Genomic DNA, 21,334 nt, shown 5'->3' with positions numbered 1-21,334 from the left:
TTGTTGAATGTGTCATCAAAAATAGTACTTACAATCTTCTCCCCTTCAATTTTTTTGGAAAATGGAGACTCCAACAGAGCATCAAACAAACATTTGCTTGAGATGAGAAATGGCAGCAAGATTTCTTTGCAAAGTGAGGAAGTGGCTAGCAAATCATGTCACTCCTGGTCACACAACGTCCTTTCCATTTGTGTGTTTTCTCATTAAAAAAACGACCTAAGTATGGTTGTACATAAATTTGGTAATATTTTTAGCATCTTCAACCACACTTTTGACCCAACCAATCTTCCCAATGTCCTCTAACAACAAATCCAAGCAATGCGTAGTGCAAAGAGTCCATGAAATTGTAGGATGTCTCTCCATAAGCAGTCTGCCTACAACGACATATGCAACTGTGTTGTCCATGATAAATTCGACAACATTCTCAACCCCAACCTCCTAGACCACCCTATCTAATAGATTGCACAAAGTCTTAGCATTTACTTCATGCAAGGCATCTATAGACTTCAAGAACATCAATGCACCATTAGAAGCCACTATAAAGTTAGGAGAGTCCAATTTCGTCCATTTGTCTGTCCATCCAATAAGATGTTATTTTGATCATCAACCACAAGCCATTTATTTTATTTTTTACAACTTCCTATATCAATGGCCCACTAAATTATTTAGTTTTCAAAGTCTTAAACCCCTTATTGTCAATGCACTCACCAAACTTTCCCAAATGAGTTGTTCGCTACATTGAAGGGCAAATTATTATAGTACCAAAAATTTGCTGCTACCATCCTAGCCTCATGCTGTCTTCCTTTATTCCGAACAATACTATTGTGATGTATTCACACATCGCCCCATTGCAAATGGGGACCGCTACATTTTTTTGCTTTCTAGGGTAGTGTTGACGTGTTTTTTTGACAGCGTCGAACACAAAATAAAGTTGTCTAACGGTCACTTCACTCTATCTTGATCAAAGTGCAATTGCATGCTAAGATTGCAAGAAGTTCAAACAATCGACTCCAAGGTTCCTTCATGCTACGAACGTGACTCAGTTGGCTGATGTGATTGTTGGTAATCCAAGGGGCCTTACGTTTGCATCGTTCTTTCGCTTCTTTGTTGTGGGTGGAACTCCATCATCGGATATAGCGAATTTTCGATACTGCTGCTTCAAACGGACTAAAATGAACTAAAAATAAAAAGGAAAGGGTTTAGAAGGATCTAAATCTATTCCTAAGGGCAGTGATATCAATAGATAGTTCTCTAGTGGACGAACTCCAAATAAACCAAGCTCTACTTCGCCAAGATCAACTACAACTCCACAAGAACCGGTGCAATCTTCTAGGGATGCTAGAGGATTTTCAAATCGAGAAAGTATGTTTGAATACCCAAAAACAGTGCAATCCAAACGACCATCCACAATCAAACTTAGCACATATTTAGGGGGTTCAAGCTAACTTTACACTGCAACTTACAATCAACAAGATGCAAAAAGTATGAACCATGGAAATTCATCAAACACAATTACATTCTCCATTGAAATCAAAGCACTATACTACTTCTACTCTAAGTGAGGAAAGGGAAACCATGCAAGCTTTGAAAAAATAATTTAAGTGGACACCATCATAGAACAATGTTTCACTGTTATTATCTCAAAACTTATCGCAACAATTTCATACAAGTCTCCCTCCTGTTACAAATGAGGGGGGTCACCCCTTTATATAGGCCTCGGGCCATGATTACATGCAAAACCCTAATTAGGGTTTTCCCTAAAAGATTCTCCACTCAGGATGCAACAAGGTGGGAATCTCCAATTAATAACCCATCAAGCCCATATACAATTAATTCAGAAGTACACAAAATAGCATCCATTGCGCATTAAATGCACCACCTCTTTCAAATTCGCCAAACATGCATTGAAAATTCATCCATGCAAAAATCACCCCATTATGTCATAAATGCTCCATCATTTCCACATGCAGCGGCTGCATGCAAAAAGAATCTGCCATAAATTCAACATGCAATGATTGCGTCACCATTTGGTCAAATATTCCAGCAATGAATGTGCCACCATACTGTCATGCGGTCAATAGATCCTTGCTATGCAAGTGGACCCTGTCGTCGTATATCCGCTCCTGCACGTCTCGAATTGTTGAAGAGAGAAAATTTGATTCAGGAAGAGTTTTCTTGAAGTCTCTTCAACTTTCCTTGCTTGAAGAAGGTTTTCCATCAATTTTCACCATCTCCTATTTTTTAGGAATTTTCCACAAATTAGGGTTTCAAGTCTAAGAGGGAGAGAATTCTCGTATGAATCCAAATCTATGAAAATTTTGAAATTTGGATGTGATTTGATGCCCGAGAATGGATTTTTCAAAAAAATTCTCGAGGGGAAATTTCTTATTCAGTTCATCCCCGATTCCTTCCTTGCCAAGAAATTGGTCTTCCACCTTCAATTCATCCCGGTGTGGAATTCATGTTGTGAAGGAATTCTCCTTTGAAAAGAAATTTGTTCCTTACCCCTGAGGAAGGAAATTCTTCATGCCTTAGCCAATTTTCATGATTTCCAAGAACTATGTCGTGAAGGAAGGGATTTCCATCAATTAGCCAAATTTTCACCTTTCTTGGAATTTCTTCTTCTTGGGCGCAATTCTTCCCTGAGGAGGGAAGGAATTTTTTTGCTCTTTGGCTTTTCGACCAATTTTCACATCTCCTAAATTTTAGGATTAGGATCCGGGTCCAGGAGAGAGAGAATTCACCACAATTCCGAATCTATAAAATTTTCCACATTCTGACAAGATTCGGTGTCTAAAAATAGAAATTTCAAAAATTTGCCCGAGGGGATTTTGACTTTCGATTCCTCCTTGACTCTTCGACTTTCCATACCTTCGAAGATTTTCTGAATTTTCAATCCTAGGCATGGATGTTCACTACAGAGGGAATTTCATCAATTTTGTGAATCCTCCATGACTTCTTGATTTTGGCGCCCAAATGGAGAGTGGGGCAGAATTTTGCATTGGTGGAGGATTTAGTGAAATTTGTGAATCCTCCATGCCTCCTTCATTTTGGCGCCCAACTAGAGTGTAGGGCGGAATTTTCACTTGGTGGAGGATTCAATGAAATTTGTGAATCCTCCATGCCTCCTTCATTTTGGCGCATGTCCTTCATCTTGGGCGGAATTTTGACTTGGTGGAGGATTCAATGAAATTTGTGAATCCTCCATGCCTCCTTCATTTTGGCGCCTGTCCTTCATCTTGGGTGGAATTTTGACTTGGTGGAGGATTTAATGAAATTTGTGAATCCTCCATACCTCCTTCATTTTGGCCCCTAGCTAGAGAGTAGGGCGGAATTTTGACTTGGTGGAGGATTCAATGAAATTTGTGAATCCTCCATGCCTCCTTCATTTTGGCACCCAACAGTGGCCTGGGGCGGAATTTTGCCTTGGTGGAGGATTCAGTGAATTTGTGAATCCTCGATGCCTCCTTGATTTTGGCGCCTGTCCTTCATCTTGTGCGGAATTTTGCACTAGTGGAGGATTCAGTGAATTTGTGAATCCTCCATTGTTAGAAATTAGGATCTTAGGATACTAATCATTATAAACAAGATTATAAAGTAAATGAAATATGAAACATACATGCAAAATGTACACATTACACAAGATATACATGGGGAAAACCCTTTCGAGTAAAAAACCCCATAAAGCATCATTTAATTAAAACACTTACAATATAGTCTATCATAAAATAGACATGAACCTGGGAACACTCCTCCAATACTTCCACATGGCCAATAATACCTCATATGCATAGTGATACAACTCACCATAAAGCTCCAAATTCTCACACTTCTCAAATGAGAGAGAACCTCCTTAAATATAGGAGGAAGGGTGACTTCACTAGTCACACCTTTTCAATAACCCCCACTCATAATCTAATAGTTATTAGATTATAATTATTTCAAATGGGATATGCTTATAAAGCATATAATATATAAGGTTTTATAACCTTATATTAGAGCATTATATAAATGTTATAAGGATGTGATCCCTAATTTTGCCTTGGTGGAGGATTCAGTGAATTTGTGAATCCTCGATGTCTCCTTGATTTTGGCGCCTGTCCTTCATCTTGGGCGGAATTTTGCACTAGTGGAGGATTCAGTGAATTTGTGAATCCTCCATGCCTCCTTGATTTTGGCGCCCAGCTATGGCCTGGGGCAGAATTTTGCCTTGGTGGATGATTCAGTGAATTTGTGAATCCTCCATGCCTACTTGATTTTGGTGCCATGTAAGAATTTGGGATGATTTTTCTAGACTTAGAGAATTTTTCCGAGTTTTCCATTTCAGGAGTGGGCTTCCAGCACTCAACCATCTTCTGGCTTTTGCTGTCTGCTTTCTGACTTTCCGAAATTAAAAATAGTTGCAAATGCCTGATCTTTGTCACCTTGCTCGAATGGTCCTGTCGGAACAAACTTTCCAAAAGTAGAAACCTTCAAAGTGTCAGCGTTAGACCCCTAGACAGGATACAAGAATGACTTACTATAAATAGAACTTACTAAAAATAGAAATTAATAAAATTGTAATTTTGATTTTTGGCAAATGACGACATTCCGGGACTCAGTAAAATCCCTAAAAAATAGGAACTTTCTAAAAATAGAAAGTTGCTCCATTTTGGCTCAAATTTTACTGGGAGGTTCCTTGAAGGAACCTGATTCCAGTCATATGTTCATTTTTTTCCAAAACTCTAACAGAAACCCCTAAAATCTAGGACAAAAGGCAGAAACCCTAAAAAGGACAAAACAGGCCCTAGACTTCACCAAACTCGCTCAAACGAAAAGCAGACTAAATCCAAAATGACCCTCAAACACCTGCAAAGTGGAGAGACCGACGAGACTGCTACAAAAAGACCCAAGAACAAAGCCAAAAGACTGGAAAGGCCTAAAAAGTAGGGGGTCTCCATTTGCAATGGGGCGATGTATGAAAACGTCACAACAAGGAGTATTTTGGGTTTTTCGCTATTAAACTTTGCATTGGATAGGTCAAATTGAGCATAGAGAGAAAGAGGTTTGATGGAGGAACCCTTAAGATCAAGCATAATCAGCAATGCGGGTGGGTGTTTTCCTCATCATTCGAGTTACTCAAATGTATTTGAGTGAGAAGTGGGGTAAGGGAGTAAAATTTGACTAAGTATCTAAAAATTTCCATTTCCCCCTAGTTGGAGCGAATTTTGCTTCCATTGCTCTCTTTCAGGAGCAAAATCCCTCTTCAAGCCTTTCAACTCACTAAATTTAGCTCTAATCATCATGAGATGTCTTGTTTTGAGTAAGGAATGCAATGCAGGGTCAATGACCTTGCATTGGGATAGTTGAGGACCCAATTCCCTTTGCTCCCTAGTTGGAGTGAAATCCTTTTCCATTGCCACTATCTTGGAGCGATGTAGATTTCCTGAACATATTTGGGGGAAATGAGTAAGTTTTGAAGCCTCTAGCATCGTTTTGATCATAGAAGAGGTGACGAGCATCATCATTTTGGTTAGGGAATGGAAGGGAGATGACAAATTAGGGTCACTTCCATTGCTCTTCTCTAGGAGTGAAAAACACTTTCACTCTCCTTTGAGAGCGAATTTCCCTTCCATTGCCTTTGGAGTAGAGCAAAATCACATTCAAGGCAATTATTGAGGTCTTTTGATGCATGAGAGCTAAATCCTATGCTACAAGTTAGTGAGACCGAGCTAGAAGGTGAGTTTGAGAGCTATTTCCATTGCTCAAGGTTCAAGACAAAAACCACTTCCTTTGCTCCTCATCAGGAACGAACTTGGTCCCCATTGCTCCAGCTTCCATTGCCTACCCTTAGGAGTGGCCTCCTCTTATCAAACCTGCAAATCACATAAATCAGAGAGTACATCAAATTAGGAGGTTATATAGAAGATATATATCATGTGTGTTTGATACCAATTTGTTTGTTTTGCAGGAGGTGAAGAAAGAAATCAAAGGGATCAGGTTGGACGAGGATCGGAACAAGTGTCCTAAGGAGGAAATTTCAACATCAAGGTCAAGATACAAGGAAGATGTCTTCAAGAGGAAAACTTCATCAGCAAATACAAGGACATCAAGGAATGTGACTACACAAGAAGCATTCACTTATACAAGGACATGATCTACAACACTAATAGCATGAAGAGAATCACAAGAAAGAGTTTCAAAAGAGTGAAGAAGCAGCTATGACATCAAGGGTTCATTCCAAGGCAGTCACAAGATCCAAAACTAAGAGGAAGTCAACATCTACACCTTGCAACTCCATGATTGAGACATTCAAGAGGGCAGTTTCAAAAGAGTTAATCAAAGTTATAAAATCATCATCATCACTGTTGAAGCTGGATAGTATCGAGTATCAAGAAATGTTATTCAATACTCATTCATGATGATGAATCAACTCCACAAAGTGCAAGTTGAGGTGGCATCCCAGTCACTACTCCACCAATCAAGAAAGTCCTACATCAACATGTCTTGATTCACTGAACCAAACTCACCCATGGGGGCACAAACTCCAATGTACTAACCCCCACTATCTATTGGTCAAATATTCTAAAGATGACATGTGTCAAAATGTTGTAATTATTTCATTGGCCAGATTAAAGTTTGTTGTAACAAACCCTAATAAGGGTTTTCATTGTAAAATCCTAGCCATTGATTAGGTTTGATCCTGACCATTTATTGTAATGAGTTCTCTATATAAAGCTCAAGTTCTTCATTTGTAAAGGGGAATAGAATAGAAGAATAGTTAAGAGTCAATAGAAAATAGTTAGTAGTTTGATAGCAGATAGCAGCTAGAGTATAGTAGGAGGGGAAGGCAGAAATTGTTGCCAAAGTTGTAAATAAACTTCCTTTTTATTGAAGTTTTGGTGGAATGTGTTGTTTCTTTACAAGTGCATGGTTTCTTGTTGGATCTTCATGTTAGTTAATGATAATTAGATGGATGAAAGAAGTTGTTGAATGCATTTGTGTGGAATCCGTTTAGTCCATACCACTAGCCTCTTGCTGATTGTAAATGTGTCTTGCATGGTCAACTAGAATGATATGAGCTTAACTTCAAATTGTTATATATCCATCGTTTATCATTAGCTTGAATGGTAATCAATGTTTGATGATAATGATTTGAATATCTTTGAATTATCTTTTAGAAGATTGCACTAAGCTTGTGTCAAATTGTTCAGTTTGATGGTGAGACCTCGACCAATAAAATTCCATCAAATAATTTACTCTTCTCTTGCATTCTTAGGATTAGAATAGACTCCCTAAACCCCAGGCCTTTTCCTCTTTCTTTATTCTCCAAGCAAGTAGTTAGGATCTAAGTTCCAGCGATTCAAGCATTCAACGATTCAACGCAAGTCTCCTTGTGATTCCAGCATAATCACATCATACCAATTGAGCTTATCCACACGTCGTGACCTAACATTTATGAACCTTGGAGTTATCTCAAGTGATCCTTAAGCTAATCTTCAGCAAATCTTCAGTTTATTTACTAAATATGTTTATCAGTATTTTAAAAAAAATCTTCTTCAAAACTTCTTAGATCTGGAAAAATTATGGTAAACTTTTAGTAAAAATCAAATTTATACTGATTTGATTGCTTTACATTGTTCAGCCCCTTGGCAGTTACTTACTGTTTTTAAGCTTCTTTTCCAATCTTTGTATTCCCTGTGAGTTCATTTTCTTGAGGTTTGATGCCTCTTAACAGAGGCAAATAATCCTTTTTTATTGATAATCATATCAAAGACCATAATGAAAAGGCTAATAGGGTTCTGTTAGTTTTAATAGGTTTAAAAGATTGTAGACTAGCATAAGGTGTAAATTTTCTGAACAAAGGGTAGGAAATGGTTAAGACATTAAGCTTGAAGAGATTGAATGAAGGTGAGTTTAAGCTTACGTGTTGATACTTTTTAGTTTATGAATAATTTTATATTGTTGTAGTTTGTTCACCTTTAGACCTCAATGATCTAGATTTAGCATGATTTCTTTCATCTGTCTTCATAAAGCCTTGTAACTTTCCACCATATCTTTTAGATCTATTTTACTAAAAAACAAGAAATGGAGGAAAAAAAATGTAAAACTCAAAAAACACAAGCAATAGGAATTAGACCATGAAAATAGGCTAGCACTTCATAACTTCAATTAAAATGGAAAGGGGCACAAAATAGAAAATGTGATGGCAACAATAAATGGACTTAAGTGGGTCAGAAACATTTTCAATCCAAGGCAAAGGATCTGACAGGTCAACACTCATTTTTCCTACAAGCATTCCAATGGTGATGTAGAAGTGTGGTAACTTCTTTTCTGACCTGGTTATGATATGCATGCACCTTAATATGTTTTGACAAGTACAATCCTTTGCAGTGAAACAGAAAACAGGAAAAAAAATAACTCGGCAGAATATAAATACTGAAATTCAAGAATAATTCAATTGCATGAATAAGATTTTTTACTTGATGAAGCTTTTTATATCCAGACCCAAGGAAATTACAATATATTGCAAATATCTAGACATCCGTAACCATCATGTTCAAAACTAATGCAATTACTGACACAAACCTTATGTCATTCTTATTTGATCACTTGATGAACACATCTTTTACCGTGAAAATAAGCATGCATGACTTTGTGTTGGGATTTAGGTTCACAATAGTAGTCCATTAATTAAGTGTTTAAGCTTTACAGTTTAGACCTAAGCGTATTTTGATCCTTCCAAAGCAAAAGTAAAATATCTTTTTGCTCTATAAGCGAAGCAAAAGAATTTATACTAAGATGAGACTGTATACTAGACCTAAGAAAAAGTTCAAAAAAATGTGTATTCAAGAATTTCTAATTAGTACCTTACATGATCGAAATCCATGGCAAATAATAATAAGTTCTCTTGAGCCGGTATCATCCAGGAGCCCTACTAATTTTTCTCCATCCTTGTTTGGAATTGTGATTCTCTCCTGCACAATCACTTCAGAAACAGTGTTTATCAGATTAAAGCGTTTGTTTTTTCACAAGACTCATCCAACCAAGCATATTGCTTCCACTCAATCTCTTGTTTACTCTTGAAATTAAAATCTGACAAACAGTAAAATTAGGAAACATCATCTCCAGAGTTCTCATTGAGAAAAATCTTTAAGAAACTATTGTCTAGAGATTATCTAAGCTTGCCTGTACACATTGAGATTATTTCTATTTTTCTTTCTAATTGTGGCTAGGCACTCACTTGTCTTAAGCTCAATCTGTTATCTAATCTTGATGATAAAATGTGATAAATATTAAAAGTTAAGATTACTGGCTCCAAATTTCTCATTGAAAGCAATCTTTATGAAACTATCTCCTAGAAATTTTCTATTCTTACCAACGCACATTGAGATGTTTCCATTTCCCTTTCTATTTATAGTCAGAAATAGCATCATTTATGAATTGTTTTGACCTTATTAAAATTTGAATCAAGACCAAAGTTATTTTGCTGCCAATAAATATTTCTGTTCCACACTGAAATAAGCATAGACATTGCACCTAATTCAATAAACTGGCAATGGCAACTTAAAAACTGCACAACCTCAAATAACAGTGAGAGATGTGCCCAGGTGGGCCAGGAATAGGTCTAATGTCAACAGTCTTATTTTATCTCGCTGAAACTTTACCAAACTGTAAAAATATATATGCCCAAAGGACAGTCCAATATAGAGAACATTACACCATACATAGCATACAAAATTCAAGCCCAATGTACCCAGCAGTAACCAAATCTAGAAATACACCTAAAACTTCAGGCCACAGACAAGCAGCCTCAAATCAGATTAAAGTACAGAACTAATCAGAAGTACAGAATTAAAGCAAAATACACATAATCAGGGGTAAACAAAAATAGGGAAGAGACCGTACAAAAAATATTAATCTTTGGAACACTTCTTTTAAAACTTCGTTAACAAAGTCATCAGCATGGTTGACATGCATCTTCACAAACCACGAGTATTCACCCAAGATCACTTTCTACCAAGGCAGTATCCCCCTCATGATTAACAAAGGCATCAATCAGCCTCCCTCCAAAGCTTTAAGTGCTGCAGCAACATCAGTAACCTGATCCAAGGCAGCAATCAAAACAAAATTTAAAGCAAACGGATTACCTCTCTTCAGTTCTGGCAGCAATCTTATTCTCATCAGAGACACAAGTAAGATGACCACCTGTCTACATATTTTTCCCAAGTCGGGTGGCATCAATAGTTGGCCTTTAGTTAACCTGATTTTGGGTTTTGGGCCTTTTGGTGTCCAATTTTGAATTGGATATGCTTTGCTTGATTTGTCAGTTGAGTAGACTTTGTCCAAATTTCAGCACCATTGGGAGTTAAGAGATATTTTCAAAAATCATACATTAGTATTGTCATGGGGGATTAACTGCAACCATAGCTACCAGACATGGCAAGTCGCCAAACACTCAAATATAATTTCACAACAAGAATTTCCAAAGTTAAACACGCAGAGTTTTATGGTGAGTTCTTGACAATTTTTGGCAAGTCCAAACCCTTGACTTGCACCATGCATAAAAAATGTAGATTAATCACTCCAAAAACAATGTTTTTTTTGGATTTATAAGCATTGTTTTTTGCCTTTTAAAAATTTATAAAAATGGTGTATGCCATGAACATCTATGTGGTTTTCAAGGTCTTCATTTGGGCTTGGTGGCTGTAATGTCCCCTTCTTTGACATAGGTGTCCGGGTTGGACCCCTTATCCTATTTCATCTCGTAGGCTAATTCTAAGGCTTGGAAAGGGAATATTGTAGTCAAATAAATTTAAGTTGTCTAGCATTGCTATTTTGGACAGCTTAGTTAAATTAATTATTTTATTTAAAAGATGACCTTCTGCATTAAAGTGACTTTCCAAGCGCCAAAGTTAATTAAAAAATTTAAAAAGTCACTTTATGCAATGTAAAAATACAAGTTTTTGAATGTTCACAGGGGAAGTATAAAAGGAAGAACAAAAAGGGAATTACTCATCTTGCTCATTTTATTTCTCTTATTGTGAAGTTTGGACTGCATGTTCAACTTAAACCCTAGTACAAAAACCCTAAGGGTATTTGGCTCTCGGGATGAAAAATTTCTTCCTAATCAAATCAGAGGTGGATTCAAATGGATTCACAATTACATTTAAATAAAGAACAAAGATATTCAGCTATTTTGCCAGATGCGGGCACCAAGAATTTATAGGTACAAATTTATGGGTATCCACCAACAAATAATAAATTTGCCAAGTGCTGTATGTGAAATGAAAGATAAATCAAAATATTGCAGCATTGTGAGTGCTTGTGAAACATGATATAAAAATCAGATTATAATATTGGTGAGGACTAAAACCCAGCCATACTTCATTGTCATGAAAAGAAGGCCATACACCTCCAAATACAGCAAGGGGGGTCAATTTATTTTATTGAAGACTTTAAAAGCCTTTCTACATGTTGACACGGCATTCTAAAACCCCTGTTAATCCTATCATGTTGAAGTAAATAACATTTACCCATGCTTAAATTTACTTAGGCACCATTATTTAATATTTTGCATTTAGGTGAATATCATTTACCTTGCATTTTGTAGCTGGGTAGTTGATGCTAGTTGGCTTCTACCTACCCTCGCATCCTATTTAGACACATGTCCATATCATGTGATCTCCTACCTACCGCTCTTGCCTATTTATGCAAGGCTATTGTACATTATTCTTCATCTCAAATCAATTCATCTCTTTGGTCAAATATCTCTTTTTCTCTCTGTGAAGGTTATATTGCAATTCGTGTTCCTGGCAATAGAGATTTACTCCAACATGGTATTGTTGATGTGTTTTTTATGCACATGCGAACACAGAATAAAATAACAAGGTATCTTATCCTCTCTTGAACAAAGTTTCCCCGAATGTTGAAGATTTCGCCTACGGATCAATCGAGGCAACTCCAAGGTTTTGGTATGCAGGGTCTCTACATGCGGATAAGCTTAATTTGGTCTGATGTGATTATGCTGGATTCATAAAGGGGACTTACATTCGAATGTCTGAGTATCTGATTTGCTGAAACTCAAGTCCTATCTACTAGCTGGAAGATGAAGAAATATCAAAAGGTAAAGGACTCGGAAAGTCTACTCTAAGACCTAGAATACAAGAAGGTAGATGAACGACTAGGTGGAGTCCTACTGGGCTAGGTCTCACCATCAAACTGAACAATTCAACACCATCTCAGTGTGATCTTCTAGGGTAGTTCTGAAGATGTTCAAATCATCACTGCCAAACACTGATCATCATTCAAGTTAATGCATGAACAATAGATGCGTAACGACTCAAGATTAAGCTCATTCAATGCCAGTTGACCACGCAGGGTGCCCTTACAATCAACAAGAGGCTAGTGGTTTGGACTAGGCGGATTCCACGCGAGTGCATTCAGTAACTTCCTTCATTCAATCTAATTATCTATCATCTAAAATGAAGATTCAACAAGAGACCATGCATATTGCAAAGAAACAACACATTTCACCATAACTTCAATGAAAATGGAGTTCATTTACAATTTAGGCAACAATTTCTTGCCTTTTCCTCCTATTCTATTCTAATTGCTATTCTATTTGCTATTCTATTTTACTGACTATTAGCTATTCTAACCTTTATTAACCAACTATTAACCTTTGCAAATGAAGAGCCAGAGCTTTATATAATGAGATCTTTACAATTCGATGGCTCTGATTGATTCACAATCAATGGCGAGGATTACCAGATGAAAACCCTAATTAGAGTTTCTTACAACAAAACCTCCTTAGCCAATGAGAAAATTACATTTAAAATTTGAGAACCAATAGGAAACAGGGGTAGGTGCCTCGAAATTTGTGCCATTACTGGTGAGTCAGTTACATTGAATCTGGATATGTTGATGTGGACCTATCTGACTGGAGGAATAGTGATTGGGATGCCACCTTGTTTGGTACTTCCTCTGTGATGACCTTTGGTTGATCCTTCTTCGTCCTTGATGTATTTGAGAAACGATGTACGTTTCCGTGGCTCTCTTGTGCTTGATGAGGCCTCTTCACGGTCAAGTCACTCCTCCTCTGGTAGCTTATATAGCTTTGAAATGTTTACAAGATCCTTCTTCTCTGTCATCTTGTGATTTCTTTGAGGATAGTTCTAACACATTGCTTGCAATTGTTGATCATTCGAAATCCTTCAATTTAGTAGCACCTTGAGTACCTTCTCATGCATCCAAGGCGTCCTTAGTGATGATGAAACTTGAATAGGTCCTCCTTGTCTACTCTTCCTTCTAGCCCAGTCTTGTTGATCTGCAAAACAAACAAAGGATGATTAAGTATACATGATATATTCATTCTAACATGATATTTCTCACCTTAAATCATCAACAAGAAGGCATTAGAATGCAATTCGCCTAGGACCCTCTCCAGGGACAGGACCTATAATGAAATTCGCTCTGGACCTTGGCCAAGGACAGGACCTAAAAGGAATTTCGCTCTGGACCTTCTGGAAGGGTCAGGAGCGAAATTTGCATTTTTGGACTAATTCTTCATATTTTGTGACCACAACTCACTCAAATGCATGCCTAAGGATGCTTCTAAGCTCAATCCACCTCAATCAACACTAGGCTTGACACAAAATTGGGAGCAAAAGAGGTTTCAATAAAATTCGCTCTGGACCCTTTGAAGGGTCAGGAGAGAAATTGGCATTTTTGGATAAATTCTTCTTCTTTTCAAATATTCCTCCATCATCATGAAGTGAATTCACCCTCAATTTAGCCTAAAACAAGATCTCTTGGGTGCATTAGATGAAATAAGGAGTCCTCCTAAGGATTTCGCTTTGGACCCTTTGGAAGGGTCAGGAGCGAAATTTGTATTTTGCTTTATTTTCCCTCATGAATCTTCATTTTTCATCCTTTTTTTTATCAACAACAAGTCTTTTGCCTTCAAAAAAATGCTTGGGAATGAGTCAATTCATAGGTTGGAGCAAGGTATAATGCTTCATGGAGAAATTCGCTCTGGACCCTTTGGAAGGGTCAGGAGCAAAATTCTCTTTTTGGCTCAATTCACACTTCTTTTCTCCTTCTTTGTCTTGAATTTAACTTGTCAAACTTCCCTCTATCACCATCAAGTCAACTTGCTCTCAAAGTGGTGTCTACTCAATGTTTTTGGTGAGGAAATAAGCAATCCTAAGGATTTCGCTCTGGACCCTTTGGAAGGGTCAGGAGCTTGAAAAAATTTCACTCTAGACCCTTTAGAAGGGTCAGGAGCGAAATTTGGAAAATAGGGCTTGTCCTTGATAAAGCTTTCTCCTAGCTTGCTTGCTTAGCTTCAAACCACCTTAGGAAAATAACTTGAGGGCAATTTGCTTTAAAATTGTAAGGAAAATACATGCTTTTGAGAAATTCGCTCTAAACCCTTTGGAAGGGTCAGGAGCGAAATTGCTCTTTTAGGCTCAATTCTTCCTCATTTTCACTCATCTTACTTTAGACTTGTCTTTTTGAATCCTTTGCTTGCCATGCATGTCCACTATTTGATGTCCTTAGTGAAGAAATAGGTCTTTTGGGGAATTTCACTCTGGACCCTCTGGAAGGGTCAGGGGCTTGAAAAATTTCACTCTGGACCCTTTGGAAGGGTCAGAAGCAAAATTTGCAATTGTGCTCAAATTCCTTACTTTTCATCACTTCACTTTGTTTCACACCTCAATACTCTCTCAACTACGCCATAAGGGCAAGGTTTATGAGGCAAATTAAAACCAAGAAGGGAGATATAAGGGAATTCTCTCTGGACCCTTTGGAAGGGTTAGAAGCGAAATTTGACATGTTAGTCTCTCCGTCAGGATTCATTTATGGAATATAACATTTAAGTATAACTCTTATACTCGAAGTTACATTCCATATATATTGTCAGGATGTTTGAGAGTGGTTTCGTACCTCCAGGAGTTATAATGCAAAATCTAGTTTTTGGAGGATTCTTCAATTTTCCAAACTAAGTCAAATTTCAGGATCAGGATGACATTCCAGACTCCTTAAGGCAAATTCGCTCTATCCTTGATGTAAGGGATGGGACCTAGGAGGACATTATGCATTCAACCAAGGTTTGATTTAGCAACTTGAAGTGCGACCGAATAGTACACAAAAACACCCTCGGAATGACCTAAGTAACCCCTAATCACTCAATTGACCTGACCTCTTGAGGAGATCCACCTGACTCAAGCAAACCCTGCTAGCCTAATGAGCCCCCTAGCGACCCTTCAATGCAAAGACTAATAGCCCAGAACCTAAAAGACCAAGAAAACAAACCCTAGAAAGCAAAAAGCAGGGGTCCCCATTTGCAATGGGGCGATTTGTGAATACGTCACAACAGGTATCAAAGCCCTCCTCTTGCATCTCCTTCCGGTGTTGAGTTTTCATCAAGAATTTTTTGAGGTCAAATTATTTTTTGTATTGAGGGCATTGGCAATTAACGATTGATTGTGCCATTATCATTTGGCACAATTCGTTATTGCTCTTTGGCTTTATTGATCAGTCTCTATATTGGTTGTGTTGGTATTCTAGTGACTTCATTACTCCTTTGGCTGCTAGCAGATCAATTCTACACATTTTCATTACTTAAAGGGTGCATTCCATGGTCAGCCCGATTTCATATGAGAATAGCGTTTAATGTTGGTCAGCCTTAGCACGCTTCATTCTTGGTCAGTCTTCTCCCTACGGTCCAATTCACTATTTGCAAAGTTGGTACCACAGATCAGCATTCTTATTGTGGTCGATAGTTATCATTTGGCTGGAAACTTTTTTTTCGCAAGCTCTCTTTGTTGCCACCGCCGCTAGATTTGCACCCATGATCAATCATTGAGATTGTGCCTTGTTTCCAGCCATATGCCAGTTCACAATGTTCAAAGTGCCAAAACAAATTATTTGTAGGTTTTATATCATTATTGAAGTGCGACCGACGTTTTCTAGGGAATTGTTGTATTGTTTTGAACACACGTTTCATTAAATCACCGACTTGCACTATTTCACTGTCTCCTTGAATTTGATTTTGGATGATTTTTATTGCTTTTGCAAGCACATCTATAGTGATTGATCTGATTTGTCTCTCACTACTGCCAAGGTTTGTTGTTGTACATTATCGGCCTTGGTGATTGAGATTTTAGCCGATTCCTTTTTTTTCTTTAAGCGAACTTCATAACCTTATAAAGTCTATGAAATATAAGGAGTTAGGGTTTCCATTTTATCCAATAGTGGCTTGATAAATTTCAATCTTTTTGCGTAAATTGATAATCTTCATGCGTATATAGGTGCAGTGTTCTTTGAAGACGTGGCTTCAATATTTTTGCCAATGCATAGTGATATAAGGGCACTTCCTTTCATATTGACACAAACATAAATATGCTTTGATTGACGAGAGTCAAGTTTGCATGCGTAGGTTTCGTTTGTGGATTATCCCACATTCCTCATGCATGTGTTCCTTGCGTACTTTATTTATTTAGTGGCACGAAGAAGACTTTGAGTTGGTGCATGGCCCGCATTGTAAGTTGAGCCTCCCTTGGCTAGTCTGATGTTTAAAATTTTGGTTGGCAGTGCGCTAATATATTTTGGGATGTTAGTCCCACATTGCTAGTAAAGTCGTTGGCTTTACTCTTCTTATATCCACACACTTGCCCTCTACTTTGAGCACTCTTGCAGGCTCACTTGGCCCCCTCGCGTCCATACGTTGTGACCATTGCTCAAACTGGGTCATGTGCTTGCCCTAGTGTGTGTGTTGTCACTCATCGAACTTGACAAATAGTTTGTGCTTGGAATTTGACTTGAAATTGACAATATTGGCACAAGCTACCCACCAACACTTTGTCTATCGCCCCAAAGGGCTAATTTTCTGCCCCAAATTCAGTGGTGGTCACGTGGGCATCTAGGAGCTTAGCTAAGTTAAGCCCCGAGTTGCTTTAAAAGTGCCTAAAATAGGCCTTTTTCTCAAACTAGCACAACTTTTGCAAACAAAGTCCATTTTTGGCGAACCGTATATTGTCAGAAAGGTCTTTTCGCCAACTTCATGGTGGTTGAGGTATTTTTCCGATATTTTGCTATTTGCTATTTTGAATTATAATAAGTGCTTGCATGGCACCAATCTTTCTAGGTTTCTTTGGGTTTGTTCTCTCTGGTCCTCAGAGAAAACTACTATTTATAGTAAGTGGTTGTATAGCACCAATATTTCAAGATTGTTTTGGGTTTATTCTCTTTGGTTCTCAGAGAACACTGCTATTTATAGTATATGCTTGTTCCAAGACCAAGCATCATTCTTCAACACTAGTAATGTCTCAACATGTTCAGTTTCAATTTTCGATACTTTAATGGACCTTTCCGCAATGTGCTTGGAATTATTTAAATATTTGCATTTAAGTTATAAAGTTATGTTTTATTATTACTTTAGTGTTAAATTAAAATATTCTAAAGTAAAGTTATGCTCCTCAAGTGGATGCCTACCTTTGCATATGAAATGTTTTTAATATTTCAAAGGGTCTTTTTGAGTGGAAAATATGCTTTTTCAAACAAAAAAAATCGAAAAAGCAACAAAAAAACAATAAAGTGCTTTTACAAAAGCAGCAAAAAGCTTTTTCCTAAAATAGCTTTGAAAATTTATAAAAGGAGGATTTGGGCTCTCATTCCTGAATTCTGCTTGTGCACACTTAACAAGATGTTATTGGAATAAACTTGAAGAGTTCTTCTTTGGATTGTTGAGGATCAAAACCCTCTTCAGTTAGCCTAGTTTCAGTGGTGAAAGATCCACCCTAGCCGATTGTTGATTATCAGATTCATTTTTCAAAGTTTGGCTCAAAGTTTAATGATAAAGATTTGGTAAGAATGAAGCTTTATGAAAGTATTTTGATTTGGGTATTCAGTTTTTGAGAGAGATTGCTACAGGTCTGCCATAAAGTTTCAGTTATACCACATTCTTCAACCCACCAAACCAGCCTTCAATACTCAGAAAAACTAAATTCCGAAGTCTGCTCCAGCAAACTAAGTGCAAGGAAAGCACAGGGGCAATTCACAATAATGAAGATAAACACCTCCTTTGATCACAACTGATATGAGCTCTACAAATTGAGGATTTTATGGTGAATTTGAAGACATTTCAGACCTACAGCAGCAAGTAAACTCACATTTCTGAAGGCATTCATGCTTAGTCTATTTGGCCTAGTGCATACTTGATTGTAATCCCCAAGTGAATGTGAAAAATATTCGGAGTTTACAAACAGCAGTTTATATGGTTCAAGTATTTCAGTTTTAGATATGTTAATGTTGCATTTTCTTAGATATGCATTTGCTATCAATGAATGAAACCAAACAGATCAGATTATTGATTGTATTTCATTTGTATTGGCAAACATTGTATGTTAAACTCTTCATAAGAAAAGACAAAAAAAAAATCAAGGGTATACATTACACCGTAAAATGACACCATGGGCGCAATCCCATCTACTTTACATCCAATTAAATTCATATACATTGACAAAGTATACACATTTAAAGCTAATCTAGATCCCTTCCAGTGTTGTTAGAAAGCGGATCTTGGTCATCAGCCCATTCCTACACTCCATAATTTAATTCCTTCTTTGTATCCAAAGCCAAGTACACCATCATTAAATCATGTTAATGCTTCAATTGATAACTCGCTTTCTTCATCTACTTCTAATGCATGTCCAAGTGATGATTGGGATTCTTTAAATTCTACGCCTTCTTTTGTTGGTGAATATAAAGCAAACCCATCTCAATTTGATATCCCGAAATTTCACATACAATTCCCCATTTACAACAATTAATAATTCTAATACTTCTTCTAATGATTCATGTGATGACACTTCTCATATCGACCATGCCACTGATGGTAATCCTTTTCCTTTCATGGAGTTGCAATCTTATTATGGTAAATTAAATATTTTTTCTAAAATTGGATATAATGACAATGGTTGTGGTTGTAAGGAATAGGGTATTAAGATCCCTGTAGAGCATAACCTACATAAATCTACTAGGGATCTTGGATGGTGCCCTCCCTCTTCCAAAGCCAAAACCCTTATTTCATGCATGTAAACATGGTTTTTGGGTCTCCAGACTCTTCTTCTCTTTCTCTGAAACCTCCTAAACTTGTTAGTGTGTAAAATTGTCATTTCCAATCAGTCAAAATGTCATCTGTCATGTGATTGCGTGGTACTAACCACTGCAGAACTAGATTTATCAGAGGTTTAAGCTGTGGTAAAGCATGAATCTAGAGAAGATGAGCACCACAAATAATGTCGGAACAAATGATTGTTGCACTCGCATTCCAATAATTCTTGAATAAGTATTCATCCACACTAAATCCTATAACCATTCTTGGCACTGACCTCTGCATTATAGAAATTGCCTGTTAGTTACATTTCAATACTCGAATGATTGCTGATTGCAAGATTGCGTTGCTAAGCCTCGCTATATCCAACTCCAACAAGACTTGGAAGAGCAACCCTGCATCTAAATTTTGGCGACGAGACTTTGATGGGCAAAAAGGGGCATGCTTTCAAATAACTGAATTAAACTAATTTCGATTGTTATTATGAGTGCAACTGAAGTAATGCAACTATTTAAAATAAATGTTTTCCTGAGTTTTCATGCTGCTTTATAATACAGTCTTCAATAAAACTTGCTCTGGCAAATCATAAGTGAGATTAAACTCGATTTGTGCATGAGTGGAGTTCATTGTATGTTATGCTAACCATTTTGTAAACATGGGATTGAAACGAAAGCCTCCAGTTCAGATTCCACGATTTTCAAGCGATTCGTGGTTTCCTGTAGTTTGATTGGATTAATAAAACAGGCTAAAACTCGGGTTAATTGTTATTTAAGTAATTAAAGCCTAAAGCAAAACTCCAAAAAAATTGTAAACAGTCTATTTCATCAATGGAACCTTTAGCTAAAATTTACAGAGAATAAAAATTATAGTAATCTTCACAGAAACACTCAGCAACTGGGTGTTAGCTTAAATGTGAGTGAGCGTGCCCTATAAATTCTCCATGGTAGCTCTAATATTTGGTTTCAATAGAAATCGGGGACTTGAGAGGGAGAATTACAGGCTTACCAGAAGAGCGATTTTCTCCCTGGGCTGAATTGCTTTCCGCCATTATAATTAGGTGATCAAGCCGAGTTGTGCTCCTCCGCCTGAGTTTACTACTTCAATAAGAAAGCGGCTATTCTCCACATAAAATAGCACGCAAGTACAACATATCATACATCAAACGCATCTACGTGTATAAAAAATCATACAAAACGGGGCCACATCCACTTGTTGGAGTCGTTCAGTTTGACGGAACGTGATGGAGCAACCGAGAAAGCCAGGGAGTAATACTATTTATTTTCCGCCCAGTTTAAATGTTTGCCGCCCACCATTTCTTTTCGAATGTTAAAGCATTTGCTGCCTAGGTAGTATTTATTTTTAAATATTTAAATCATTAAATTTTTTTATTCTTTTTATTTTATTTTTTATGTTATAAGTTAGGATCAAAATTATTTTGATAGTGTCATTTTAATTTATTTTACATATTATAAACTATTGTGATTATATAAATAGATTTTTTTTATTTTATATACATAAAATAAATATTATATTTTTTATATAATACATAATATTATATTTTAAATATAATAAAAAAATTTCAATTATATTTTTCAAAACATACTAAAAATAATATTTGACACTCAGTAAATAAAGAAATTTTTCATATAACCTCAAATGAAAAAAAAAATTCAAATAATTATAAATTAAATTAAAATAACTCTTATGTAATAAATTAATTATGATAAATAAAATTAATTTTCATGAGATAATTCTTGAACAAATAAAATAACTATAAGTAAAAATGTAGCTATTCATGTTATATTAAAATTAATATTTATATTATTATTAAAAAAAACTTAATTAAGGGTTCACCCCACAGTGCAACGGCATCATTGCAAGTTGTGTTGATACGGCGATCCAAGTTTGAATCTCATGCAGGTTGTTTCGGCTGGCTCATGTGCCCGAGGAAGGTGGTTAATGGCCTGGCTTGGTTGGTTGTGGTGTGCATGCCACTTTGTTGTATGTGTTGTCTGCTCACGATAGGTTCCCTTCGTGCTATGGTCGTGGTGTTCATGCCACAGTGGTTGCACTGACTGATTCCTCGATTGTCTCCCATGTAGGGGTCGAGCCATTACAATTGGAGTTGCAGGCGTGTGGTGCGAATTAGGAAAGAAGTATTCAGAGAGATAAGGAGATAAGCTTGGAGAGATAAGGAGATAAGCTTGGAGAGATAAGGTGAGAATGGAATGA

General features: G+C 36.9%; 1 protein-coding gene across 2 annotated transcripts in view; it reads right to left on the bottom strand.

Annotated features, from left to right (window-relative positions):
- The window catches only part of LOC131051811 (putative uncharacterized protein YDL057W), a 204,888-nt gene extending 184,535 nt beyond the window's left edge, over positions 1–20,353 (bottom strand). Inside the window, exons 1-2 of one of the 2 annotated variants that reach the window (XM_057986418.2) lie at positions 20,108–20,353; positions 8,850–8,968 (exon numbers count right to left, since the gene is read on the bottom strand). In XM_057986418.2, coding sequence (XP_057842401.1) covers positions 8,850–8,968; positions 20,108–20,150 — 162 coding nt within the window. In that variant the 5' untranslated portion in view covers positions 20,151–20,353. The remainder of the gene's footprint in view (positions 1–8,849; positions 8,969–20,107) is intronic. The other variant, XM_057986417.2, reaches the window with a different exon arrangement.
- Positions 20,354–21,334: the final 981 nt, after the last annotated feature.

Source organism: Cryptomeria japonica, chromosome 1, assembly GCF_030272615.1.
Source record: "Cryptomeria japonica chromosome 1, Sugi_1.0, whole genome shotgun sequence".
NCBI classification, from domain to species: Eukaryota; Viridiplantae; Streptophyta; class Pinopsida; order Cupressales; family Cupressaceae; genus Cryptomeria; species Cryptomeria japonica.
Note: the sequence above shows the minus strand (reverse complement) of the source record. Positions and strands in the feature narration are given on the sequence as shown.